Here is a 12,382-nt window from a genome sequence, read left to right on the forward strand (position 1 = left end):
TCTGAGGATCCCCTCACACAGGTTTCATCCTGTCTGCCAAGTTATCGGTTGTGTGGGTACCCCTCGGACTAGCCGCCTCTGTGGGCCTTACCAGCACCGGCTTCCTGCTTCAGACCCGGGGGCTCAAGGCGGGGAACACCGTGGTGGTGTGTGTGGCGGCAGCGACCTCCTCCATGATATGCGGGGTGCTGGCAGGCATGGTGGCACTGGATGAGAAGCTGCCCACGGGACATGGAATGAAGGTGAGCTGGAGGGCCGGGGGGGGGCGAGAAGGAAGCGGGGGGTGCCAGAGGCAGAGGGGGAGTTGTGCATATGTGTTTTGTTTGGTTCGTTGAGAGTTTGGTTGGTGGTTGGGTGGGGTAATGGGGTTTGGAAGGGGGGAAAACACACAGACCTCGATCGGTCGGTGGTGGTGGTGAGGGGGGAGAAGTTAGGGGTTGGGGTAGGACAGCGCGGTGGGAGGGCAGGAGGAGCAGGCGGAGGGGGAGGGGGAGCAGGGAGACGGGCAGCACAGTGCTTTTAGCTGCTGCTAGGTACTTGGCCAGGCGGGTCGGTCTGGACAGGTTCTGTCGTCAAAAGCGGCGCTCTTGAACCTTTTATCGTCTGTCTGTCTGTCTGTCTGGTTTTCCCGGGTTTTCTCCCCCCACTTACGCTTCCCTCGCCCGGCCGAGCACCTCTCAACCTTCACCCTTCATCCCACACCCCGCATTCCCCCAAATCCCGCGCCACACCCCACACAAACCCGCCACACACACACACACACACACACATGCGCGCGCGCGAGCGCATCTTCCAACATTACTCCTACCCTGTGTCAGGTTGTTCGTCTGGCCAGCTGGTTATGCATCCTGCTGGGGGTGAGCTGCCTGGCCGGGGGGACGGAGGCCCTGGCCTCTACTGCCTGCGCTGTAGCTGCCTGCCTGCCGCCCTGGCTCAGGCGGCTACTGCCCAGGCACCTGGCTGTCAGTGTGAGCCGCCTGCAGAAGAAGCGCGCGGTGGCGGGCATGGGGCCTGGGGGCGGGGGCGGAGGTTTGGAGGAGGGGGATGATATGGACGTGGTTTAGGGCTGTGGTGTGGGCGGTGTAAGAGGGTTGTATATCCGGAGAAATTGGGGGTGAAGGGGCCGTGTTTGGGCTGGCAGAGGGGAAGGAGGGGGCGGGGTGAGAGAATTTTAGGAGTGTGTGTGTGTGTGTGCTTGTGTGTGTCAGTCTCCATGCAAAAGAGAAAGGTATGGGAAACACCACGTCGTGGGTTGTCGCGCGCTTTGCGGCAGTGCATTGCGTCGCGTGGCGGTGGGAATAGTCCGTCGGGTGCGGAGAGGGAAGAGGGAAGAGGGAGAGGGAGAGGGAAGAGGAGGAGGAGGATGTCTGTGGGGCTGGGTGCGGCGCTGCCGGCACGAGTATGAGTAAATTCATAACAACCAATAACGATCAATAACAAACAATAACAAACAATAATAATGAGTTCATATTTTTACCTTGACGCTGTTTTATGATTATGGCGATGATGGCTTCGTGGGGCCGGTGGCGCGGCCTCACGGACAGGCCCAATTTCCAGTGATGTGCGGGGTGATGGCGGTGAAGACCACGAACAGTTTCGGACACAGATGGGTATCTGGGCCGCCAGACCTAGCGCGCGGATGTAAAGGCGGCCAGACATGCACGCATACACAGGACATGGTTAGGGGGGAAGCCGGCGGTTGGGCATATGTCGTACATGGTTTGGTAAATTGGTGATTTTCGGCGAGGGTGAGTGCGGGCATGTGCCGGGGAAAGAGAAAAAAGAGAGAGATGAGGGAAGAGGGTTAGGGAAGAGGAAGTCGAGCAATTGGGGGTCAGGCGGGCACGTGGAGTGTGGGTTGGGGTTCGCTCTTTTCCGTACTACAGCCTGTACGACGCGGCCTGACGGCCCACGTGCACATTTAAAAACTCTCTGCGTGGAAATTCACCATCGTGACAGGTTTTGCGGCGTTCAGGAGATGTCGAATGCCAAGGGGTATTAATAAGGAATGAACCGCCTTACGAGTGTGCCCGGAATCTCGGTGCTCAATGCGCACGCAGGTTCAGCATTGGTTTGTGTGGATCTGCCGTACGACTTTTCAATCACCAGGCCCGCCAAAGTCACTGTTATCATTGTGCGCGTTTACGTATGCGCATGGCACCCGGCTTGACCGCCATAACCCAAAGAATGTCACTTGACCGAGTAGCAAGCAAGGGGCATTTGTATGCACTACAGGCATCTACGGTATCAGTGTGTAAGCTGCTGCAATATGAGTGCTGGTCGCGCGCTTTGGAGGCGTCTGTAAAAAAAATCGTATTCAAGCAGCATATCTCTTCAGTAAGAGTGGTAGCTTATTTTCGACAACGGGTGCGGAGGGAGGTGGTTCAATCTGGCCGTCGGTGGCCGTGGTGCGCCCAACAAAAATCGTTACCTAAGTCCCATCGATGCTCGGGAAATGCCGTCCGCTGCTGACCAAATCCCCACTCGTGTGTGTATATGTGTGTGGTTGTTTTAGTGGGCTCAAAACTTACGAAGAGTAGAGCCAGCGGGCCAGCGGGCCAGCTGGCCGTGCACTGCACTAGAGACTAATATACAAACTAGACTACCACCCAGATGAGACAACGCAAGTGTATATGATGGGTCTCCCCGCATGCTACTCCGCAAGAAATGTACCGGGCACAGCTTTTTGCTCGCCTTCACCGGTGCATTCAGCCGGTGCGCACGTCCAATGCAATGCCGGGCAACGCGGGGTCAAGCATCTGGAGTGGTCCCGATGCGCAAAGCCCCATACCAACACAGTTTCCCAGTGCCCAGATGCAGTGGCTCGGCTTTTGCGTTCCTTCGCAGCTGAGACTTTTTCGCTAGTCTGGCCCGTGCCGGGTGTGTGTGATTGTTGGCAGTTTGCTACTAACTTTCGTGCCCGTCACTTGAGTTGGAGCTTGGAGTTGCCCTCGGACGGTTGGATACTTCAATTGGTGACGGATTTACTTGGCTTGTGCACTCTAATTTATTACTGTCGAGCTGCTGATCAGGGGTTCGTATCCCGGTGGTGTTCCATATACGGCTCGTCTTTACTGACCTCGACTTCAGAGCTCTTCTATAATTCCCTCTCACATAATTTTAAGGAGCATGTTTAGTGTGAGATTTGCAAGCTTTTTGAGGATTGCTGCGTTTACCACGCTGTGCGTGCGGTGGTCTTGGGTCGCACGATGTGCCCGAGATACGCCCATGCCTTTCGCGTGAGTTCCACCTAATATGCTCAAGTAATAAAGATATGGCTTGAAACTGACGAGCAATTAGCAGGTCGGCAGAGGAGGAGGTTGTACGAGTACAGATGGTGGCATGCTGAGAAAGAGTGAAGCTAATGACCAAGACCCTGAGCTGGGGAGACGCACATAGCTCTCACAGAAGGTGATACCTGAGTATTTGCTTTAATAGAAAGATGATGCAGATGGCATGGATAGTATTCCCGTGAGGGCACAACTCCTGCCGACAGGGCAAAGGTATGCTGGAAACGTTAGGGCAGTAATTACAGCTTGTGTTTAAGTAAGCATACAAATATAAGCTTGGAATGTCGGAAAAAGGGTAAGAGCTTTTAAACTTGCTATTGACAACTTGGACATCGTTTGCGGACACCCGAAAGTCGGTGCACTTCCTGGGACGCAGGCTGTTGGAGCTGTTTAATTCCAAAGGGGATACCTACCAAGATGCGCGCCTCAGACGGGGTATTCGTCGTGTGTTAGACCTGCAGTTCAAAGGCATTAACGCAGGCTTTCAACTTCAATGCACGAACTGCAACACGCGCGAGACAACAAATAATTATGACCCTGTGAGTGGTGAAGACACAGCAGGGCGGGCGCGTTGCTACAAACGTTTTTTTCTGCGCCTAAACCTGCAGACACCTTTGCGCTTTGTCGGGCTATGCGGCATTTCACACAATACGATATTGTTGCTCCTGGGTCCCTTTAGCGGCATTGCAGAGCGTCTTGGGGCTCACAAGTTCACAAGCTAACACACAGCAGCTCACAGCAAAATGCACAGCGCGAAGACGGACAGCCCATGTTGCCATCCGCGGCAGACAAACGAGCGCGTCATCCATTTACGCCCTGCGGGCAGCAACCTCCCGGCCCATCGCTTACGGCCTTTACGCTTCCCAAACCTTTCTCGCGCCGCCTACCAGCCTGTGTCCAACCTCCATCTCTGTACTCGGGAGGACCCCAGCGAAAACAGAGGACTTGAAAGCGGGCGCGCTGACAAGTCAGCTAGCTTTAGGTTTTGGGCGCTGGTGGTTTGGCGATCGGGTATTTGCTCTTTTGCGCATCTTGCATCAAATTTCCGTTCATCCGCTCATCCATCTTCCATTAGGGCTCTTCCTTCTTCCTCCCCTACCGCCCTCTACTCTCCTGCACCTCCTCACATCTGTTTGCCTAAACTCTGCTACAGTAATCCCGAGTTTCTTTGCGCCCGCAAAACCTTCCTTTGCAGTACCCGCCTACTTTTAGTTCCCCTTCCCTCCGCCTCGCCGCTCCCTAGTTGTTTCCTTGACTTTTGCATATGTTTCCTTCTCCTCCCCCACCCACACACGCCCACATGCATGCCCTCCTCCCCCTCTCTCTCAGGTCTACCTCACCAGCCTCGTGGACACATCCGTCTCCCCGCCAGTCGCACTCGTACGGCTCTGGCACAACCTTGACTTCCTCTGTGCAGACTGCCGAAACGGATTGACCGCACACGCCAACGGGACCACAGCAGCAGCAGCAGTAGCAGCTGATGCTGCTGGAGCCGCCGAGGCGGTGGCCGCCGCCGCCGCCCTGCCGCCCACCCCCACCGCCTCCGGCGGTGTAGTCCCCATGCGGCCCCGCCCGCCCACCTGCCCTCCTCCCACACGGGCAGCCACGGCGAAGGACAGGACCACCACCATTACTACCACCACCGCCGCCGCTGGCGGCGGCGGCGGTGCTGGTGTTGGTGGAGGTGTTGGCACCTCCAAAGCTATCAAGTCGCCGCCGCGGCCGGAGAGAGCTCAGACCCGTAGGACTACTTCCACTCCGGGTCCTGCCGTGCTGGCGTCAGGACCAGGGGTGAAGGGGGGCCTGACGGAGGCGGGGGCAAGTAGGGACAACGCTGCTGCTGCGGCGGCGGCGGCGGGAGTGTCGCTGCCGGAGCGAGAAGCAGCGCAGTCCCGGAGCCAGACACACGGAGCTGACGGAGGCGGAACGGGCCCCGTGGGTGCTGCAGCCGGGGGGGAGGTAGGCCCCGACGGCGAGAGAGCTGCAGTTGCAGCTACTGCCAGCGGCAGCGCCGGGGCCATTACAGCGGCAGCACGGGATCATTATCATCAGCAGCAGCGTGTGGCTGATTCCTGCAGCGGTGGCGTGTTGCTGCAGGAGTACTTTGAAGCTCGCAGCAGTCCGGTGAAGGGCAAAACATTGTACGCGGCGCGTGTGGACGTCACGTACACGCGGGTAGGGTAGGCTGCGCGAGCGGCCCTAGGGGCAGTGGCGGATGGGGGCTGGGGACTCGGGAGGTGTCTTACCAGGCCCCCGGAGACCAAATGGGACCTGACCCGGGTGGGGGAAAGGGTTTCAGTCGCTTCAGTCCCTGGGCGGTGTGGGGGTGGAAGGGTGGGATGGGGCCACGGTAGGTGCGATGCGGTGTGGCGATATCAAGCCCGTCAGGAGAACGGTTCGTATCATCTCCGCGGGATTTCTCTTTGGGGTTAGACGGTCCTCTTTGGGTCATGGGAGAAGAGATCATAAATCTGGATGTGCTTGCTGTGTTGTGTGAAAGAATGGAGAAAGAGGACAGAAGAAGTTCAAGGCAGAAGACCGCGAGGAGGCGGCAACGGAGGAGTGCTTGTTATGGGGGGGAGAAGGGGAAGGGGAGGGGAGGTGTCGGCATTAGAAAACACAGCCGGGCGGTAACGTAGGGCGGTTCGAGAGCTGGTAGCCATGCGAACAGAACGAGAACTGTGTTGCTGGAGGCGGCTGACAGTCTGTCCTGCCCTGTCCTGTCCTGCGCTCCTTCCTCCCCCTTCCTCTACTCTCCCTCCGCCTGACTCAGCGTTTTCTCTTATTCTGTCCCCCTCCACCGCGGCATCAGAACTACCTCCTCACCTTGCCCTCGGCGGCCGCCTCCGCCAGTGGCGACGTGGCGGCTGCCGTACGAGCCGTCGAACCTACCACAGCAGCAGCGACGGCGGCTAATGACGGAGCGGGCGGTAGCGCTCCTGCTGTTACCGTCCCACCTGAGGCGGCAGCAGCAGCACCAGCTGCGAGGCCCAGTCCATCACATCTGTTAAATAGCGCGAAAAGCGCCGCCGCGGCCGCAGAGCGGTTTAGTGCTGAGTTGCCGGCTGCGGAGGTGGAACGGCTCCGGAACCTGAACTTTGCAGTTCCGGGTGCGGCGCTGCAGACGCTGTCGCATGCGTTGCTGGCTATCGCGGACTGGGTGCTGTCGCCGCAGGTAGGGTGGTGGGATGGGGGGGGCCGGTGTGTGCGAAGATGCAAAAACGTGGGTTCAGCAGCTGCCAGAGCGAGTGAAGGTGGATTTGATCCCCTGGAGGTCCTAGATTCGGGAATGGGAGACAGGGGGGGTGCCTAGGCAGGGGTAAACATGGCTGAGAGGTCGTTACAGCGGGTTACGTCACACACATACACATACACGTACACACCGTACATGAAACACACGCATATAGATGTAGACACCACAGAAACAGACGCACATGCACGCATGTGTCCGACGGGTGGCGTCACCTTCATCCCCATCGCTGTACAGTTCCTGGAGTTCCCAGACGCGGCTGCGGCAGCGGCGGCGGCGGCGGCTCTCAAGGGCGGCAGCGCCGCCGCTGCCCCCGCCGCTGCCCCGGGTCCCAGCAGCACCCCTGGCGGGATGGCCCAGAGGCGCAGCAGTAGCATCGCCGGCCCAGCTGCCCCAGCCCCAGTCGCCGGTAACCCCTCCTTGGCCGTCGCCGCACAGCTGCGGCCCTGGGCCTTTGCCGTACGCGAGAATGAAGACGTACAGTCATACGGCAACTGCCTGCGTCCTTCGCTGCTGTGTTTGGGCGGGCGCGATATGGGAAAGCCGCCGACGTCGCTTCTGGAGGTGTTGAACACGCCACCGCTGCGGTTCAGCGTGGCGATGGAGGTGCTGGGTCAGAAAGACTTATCGCTGGGGGCGGTTGTGGGTGCAGTGGCTCGTACATTGAGTACCGCCAGGGGCGGTGGGTTCAAAATGAGGTAAGACTCGCTTCGCAGTGTGTGTGGGTTTTTTGTGGGGTCCGGGGGGGGGTGATGGTGATGGTGATGGGGGGGCGAGGGTGGGTGATCGGGTGATCAAGGAGTCTACGAGGGCGAGACGAGAAGCAAACTAGTTGTTGTTGTGGCCGGTGGCCATAGAGGAAAGAAAGCCGTCTACTCGGCTGCAGGCGCACTGGCCTGCCACAGGACGAACAGTTCCCTGCCAACCTGGCCCCACCTCATCCGGTCCCTATGCCATTGTCCCTCTACTGCTGCTCCACATCAACACACTCCTCCCTCTCTTCAGGCCCGGATTCGTGCTGCCCCTGCAGCGGCTGGCTGCGCTGCTGAAGAGGCGCAACAAGCGGACGCAGGGCGGGCCGTGGAAGGTGGGGTGAGGGGGTGAAAGACAAACCACAGACGAGGGGTGCTGACACCAGCGCTACAAAGACGCTCGAGTAATAGACAGGGGCTGTAGAATACAATCGTATGAAGTCACCGACTAGTAGTGATTTGGGAGGTAGTAGTGGTCGCGGCGACGTGGCCTTCTAGGTTGTGAAAGAGCGTCTAGCCGCCGAGTAGGGTGAGGGGGTGAGAGGAGGGTACAGAAGGTAGGGGTAGGTCATGGAGGAGGCCGGGGGTGGGGCCCGGGGAGCAAAGTCCACGACGAAGGGAACTGAAGGCGGACAGCAAGGGCAGGTGAACCCCGTCATACAACGGCAGGAACACTTTGGTGCTGCCTTGCCTTGTGGCTACTGCTGTCGTAGCTATGACTAAACCCAAACATTTACAAGCCCTGACCTCCGTCTTTCCCCGGGCCCCCGCTAGCCGGACTAGGATAGTTGGATCGGTCGGGTCGGGCGCGTGTTGGGGGGTTGGGCGGAGCACTTGCATGTCACCAGCACAGCTTATCAGCCAGTTCTGTCCAGGTTCCTCAATTCCGCCGCCAGGCCGGCGTGCAAATATATTCCTAACGAACGTCACCTCTTCTATTACTCACGTCAGTTTTTTTGCTCTTCGCCGCCTTTACACCTACCTCTATAATATTACGGATGTTTTCCTGATCTCTTTCTGCATTTTATATAATCTTTATGGCTAGGTAGGTAGTTTTCCGCTATCATCATCACTACTAACATCATCGCGAGGACGACTTCTTCACAACCGCTGACTGGTTAGTTGTGCCTTCTTTACTTCTGGGGCGCATCAGTCTTTCCTTGGCATCAGCTTCACTCGTTCACGTGGTTCGTCGTCCCCTCCAACACACACAGACACACTTACACACTCACTTCTCCCTCTTGCCCAGCTCGCCCCGCCCTGACCTCCTTTTTTTCCCCGCTCCCTCACCCCTCTCCCTCTCCCCACGACCCTCTCCCCCTTCTTACCTGCCCATCTGCCATCCACATCTCACCCACCCGCAGCTGTTAATTGTCCTCCCGTGACCCCTCGTGTGTGTTTTCCACCCGCCAGTTGGCCCCCGGGCAACTTCACGCCCGACTGGGCGAACTGCTGGAAGGGGATGTCACCTACAACAGCCGAAACACACAGCTGTTTCAGCAACAGCAACAGCACCAAGGGGCTGATGCGGCTGGGGTTGGTGGGGGCGGCCTCAGTGGCAGCCAACATGCAGGGCCAACAACAACAACAGCAGCAGCAGCTCACCCCGTGGATGCTTTCCTGCGCGACCTCGGGGCGACACGGTTTCAGGTGGGGAAAGGAGTGCAGGGGACTCACCCCTTACCCAGAGCGGGAGATATTGCACTAACAAGTGTTTTGGGCATTTCATTGGGCGCCCCGAACATGATACGAGTCAACTCCTCCTTTCCCCGCCCTCCCGTGGGTGTCGGCAGTTCTTATTCCCATTGGGTTTTGACGTATTTTGACGAATAACTCCCCCACACTCCCGCCCTCCCATGCTCCCTCCCTCCCACACTCCCACGCTCCCTCCCACCCCTTCACTCGCTCGTGGTTCGTCTTTCCATCCCACCCTCCCGTCCCGCTCCGTTTCCGCTACGCTCTTTCCTGTGTGTATGTCACTCTGTCAGGTGTTGGAGGCCCTACGGCTGGATGATGTGGACGCCAATGTTGGCTTCTGTGTGCAGTGCGGCGTTGTGGGCCAGATGGTGGTGGCTTGCGACTCGTGAGTGGTGCTGGAGGGGGGACGTTGCGATTTGCCATGTGGTGGGGAGGTTGGAGGTGGGGCGGGGTAAGAAGGGCCTGTTTTCCCACCAGAAGGGTCAGGAATGCGGCACACCGGGATGGGGGGCGCTGAGAAGTAGCGATCGCGGCTGTCCCTGTGTGTATGTGTATGTGGTACGTGCGTCTGTGTCATGTATGCGGGTTAAGGAACGGAGCCTTCGCGTGTCTCTTTGTGTGTGTATGTCCCCTGCTAAGTGCTAACCCCCGCCGGGCCAACCCCTGCCTCTTACCTGCAGCTGATTCCGGCCAGGGGGTTTTTACGATCATTGAACAAACTCGATAGCACTTGTCCCAGATTCCGAACCTTCCTGACCCCTGCCTGGGGCCCCCTCCCCCTTCCCCTCTTCCCCCTTTCCTTGAGCAGCTGTGTGGATTCGTACTGCTGTTCCTGCCTGGGGGGTGTCGATCCGGAGGACCTGGATGACAACTGGAGGTGCAGGTGGGAGGGGGGATGTGGGTCGTGGTGGTGATGGGGAGATCTGGGTGGGGGGAGGGGGAGGGGAGGGTAGCGAAGTGGGCTGCTATGCGCAGCTGGGTGGGAGGGGCTGTAAGCAAGGGGCTGGAGGCGTTGCGCGGGGAAAGGTGTGTGGGCCAGAGGGATGGTGCCTTGGACGGCGAGAAGGCGAGGTGAGTGGGTGTTGCCTTTGCGCCCCCTTTCACCTCCCCCTCTTTCTCTCTTTCTCTCCCCCTTGCCACCGCTTGTCCTCGTTGTTAGCGCCGCCGCCATCACGACCGCCACCACCACCATCATTGCTATAATCCCCGGGGCGGCATGTACACGTGCTTCGCTGCCTGACGGCGGTCCTCGTCTGGGACACCACCCGCCACCCGCTCCACGCAGATACTGCCAGGCGATGTTCAGCGCCACCAACGCCAACGCCGCGGGTGGCAAAGCCCGGGGGGCCACCGCGGGTGGCGCTGCATGTCTCTTTGGGGCCGGGCCCCCGGGGCCCCGGGGCGGCCCCTCTCAGGGGCAGCAGGTCCCACACGACGCTGCGACGGGTCAACCTCCACATTCACTCGTGAAGAAGGAGCTGGACGGTGCGGCGTCCGATCCAGACGACGACGACGATGGCGTTGATGACGACATTGGCGATGTGGTGGTTACGGGTGAAGTTCTCTGTCGCGTGGACGACACGAGTGGGACGACGCTGAGCTCCGCTGAATACGTCGAGGACGGTGAGGTGGGGGAGGGAACGGGGGTGGTGGAGGCGACGGCGGCGGCGGCGAGACGGGACAGCGCCAATGCAGTCGCTGCCGGCGACGGCGGCAAGGGTGGCAGCCGACCCGATGCCAAGCGCCCGCGCGACTCGACAGGCGAGCGGGATCAGCAGCTGCCGGAGACGGCCGCCGCCTCCGATGCGGCGGCAGCAGCAGGGGCGGCGCAGATTCGCAAAGCGGCTCGGCTGTCGACGGCGGCGGCGAGAGGCCTGGCCCAGCAGCAGGGGGAAAGCGTTCCAGGTGCGGCGAAGGCGGATGCGGAGGTGGAGCTGGAGGTGGTGCATGATGACGATCAGGATAAAGCTGTGGAAGATGGCGGGGCTGAGGCCGTGGGGCAAAGGCGCGTCGGTGTAAAGCGCCACCGTAGCATCAACCCCGGCGAAGGCGAAGGCGATGGTGTCGTGGACTTGGCTGACGGGCAAGGGACGCAGCGCACGGCCCAGCGTCGTAAGCGCCATGATAGCGGCAAGGGGATGGCAGAAGGGGATGGTGCTGGCGGGCGGCTGCAGGGGGCGGGAATTGCGCGCCAGGGCTTGGTCGGCGCAGCCAAAGGCGGCGTAGGCGCCGCCGACGTCGAGATGGTGGACGTGGGGGGGGCGGAGGCGGAGGCCGCGGAGGCCGCTCGACGCCGCCAGGGGAGTGAGGACGACGACTATCGATCTGCTGCATCTGAGCCAAGTGGATCTCCACCATCCCCCGACGTCGCCGTCAGAGCCGCGGCCGCCGCCAAAGGCCAGCACCAGTCCTTGACCGCAGCTGGCGATCTTTTCGGACCTTCCGCCGCAGCGGGACAACCCCGAGCACGAGCAGCACCCGCGGCGGAAGCGGCCGGCAGCGGGAGCGACGGCGACGGCGACGGCGAGTTGTCCGATGTCAGTGATGCTGAGGTGGCGGAGGGAACTGGCCCTCGCCGGGGGCGAGCTGCTGGTCGGCGACTGCAGGACGGGGATTATGAGCCCAGTAGTGAGGTAGGAGGCGTAGAAGCAGGAGCAGGAGGAGGAGGAGGAAAGGCAGTGATAGCGGGAGAGGTGCCATGACGTCCATCAGGGCTATTGCGGATCATGATATTGGGTGCAAGGGGGTGGAGGGTTGGGATGGAGGTGGCGTGTCCTCTCCAGAGAAAACAAGTACGGGGCGCGTAATGAAGAACCCGATAACCTGGCACTACCCTGTAAAATTTACCCGGTGCTTTCTTTCTTTTTGCCCTTTTGAAATCGACCGTAATGATCACCCCTTCCACTGCAGAACTCCGAAGAAGGCGGCGAGGATGATGCCATTGACAACAGCAGCAGCGGCGACGGCGAGGAGGAGGCGGAGGTAGAGGAGGAGGAGTCGCCGGCGTCGCGGCAGGCCCCCCAGCGGCAATCGACACGAACAGCAGAGCTGGCGGCGAGGCGTGCCGCCACCAGCACAGCGCCGGCTGGGGACGCCAGCGCTGGCGGGGATACTGAGGGCACGGATGCGGAGTCTACGGGGAGTGATGACAGCAGCAACGGCAGCGACGTCGAAGTGGTGGGTGAGGTCCTGAAGGCCCCTTCAGCCGGGGGGCCTGCATCGGCTCGGAGACGAGGAGGAGGAGGAGGAGGAAGGGGTGGTGGCATCCGACCTGGACGTGGCAGGGCAGCCGCGCAGGCAGGCGGGCGCGGCAGCGGCCGGAAGCCGGGCCGTGGGCGGGGCCGCAGAGGCGGCGGCGCCGCCGCCGCCGCAAGGCGGCTCCGCAGCCGTGC

General features: G+C 60.4%; 2 protein-coding genes across 2 annotated transcripts in view; both read left to right on the plus strand.

Moving 5' to 3' along the window:
• VOLCADRAFT_103848 (uncharacterized protein) overlaps window positions 1-1,064 on the plus strand; it is a gene marked incomplete at its 3' end in the record, with an annotated part of 6,188 nt that extends 5,124 nt beyond the window's left edge. Inside the window, exons 6-7 of the mRNA XM_002948189.1 lie at window positions 73-242; window positions 819-1,064. Of these exons, the coding sequence (XP_002948235.1) occupies window positions 73-242; window positions 819-1,064 (416 nt within the window). The remainder of the gene's footprint in view (window positions 1-72; window positions 243-818) is intronic.
• Window positions 1,065-2,650: 1,586 nt separating this feature from the next.
• VOLCADRAFT_88667 (uncharacterized protein) overlaps window positions 2,651-12,382 on the plus strand; it is a gene marked incomplete at both ends in the record, with an annotated part of 11,433 nt that continues 1,701 nt past the window's right edge. The window contains 11 exons of the mRNA XM_002948190.1: window positions 2,651-2,715; window positions 3,667-3,829; window positions 4,620-5,465; window positions 6,064-6,465; window positions 6,778-7,238; window positions 7,546-7,627; window positions 8,706-8,942; window positions 9,281-9,375; window positions 9,799-9,873; window positions 10,276-11,623; window positions 11,901-12,171. Of these exons, the coding sequence (XP_002948236.1) occupies window positions 2,651-2,715; window positions 3,667-3,829; window positions 4,620-5,465; window positions 6,064-6,465; window positions 6,778-7,238; window positions 7,546-7,627; window positions 8,706-8,942; window positions 9,281-9,375; window positions 9,799-9,873; window positions 10,276-11,623; window positions 11,901-12,171 (4,045 nt within the window). The remainder of the gene's footprint in view (window positions 2,716-3,666; window positions 3,830-4,619; window positions 5,466-6,063; window positions 6,466-6,777; window positions 7,239-7,545; window positions 7,628-8,705; window positions 8,943-9,280; window positions 9,376-9,798; window positions 9,874-10,275; window positions 11,624-11,900; window positions 12,172-12,382) is intronic.

The sequence above is a fragment of the Volvox carteri genome, assembly GCF_000143455.1.
Source record: "Volvox carteri f. nagariensis unplaced genomic scaffold VOLCAscaffold_9, whole genome shotgun sequence".
In the NCBI taxonomy this organism is placed as follows: domain Eukaryota; kingdom Viridiplantae; phylum Chlorophyta; class Chlorophyceae; order Chlamydomonadales; family Volvocaceae; genus Volvox; species Volvox carteri.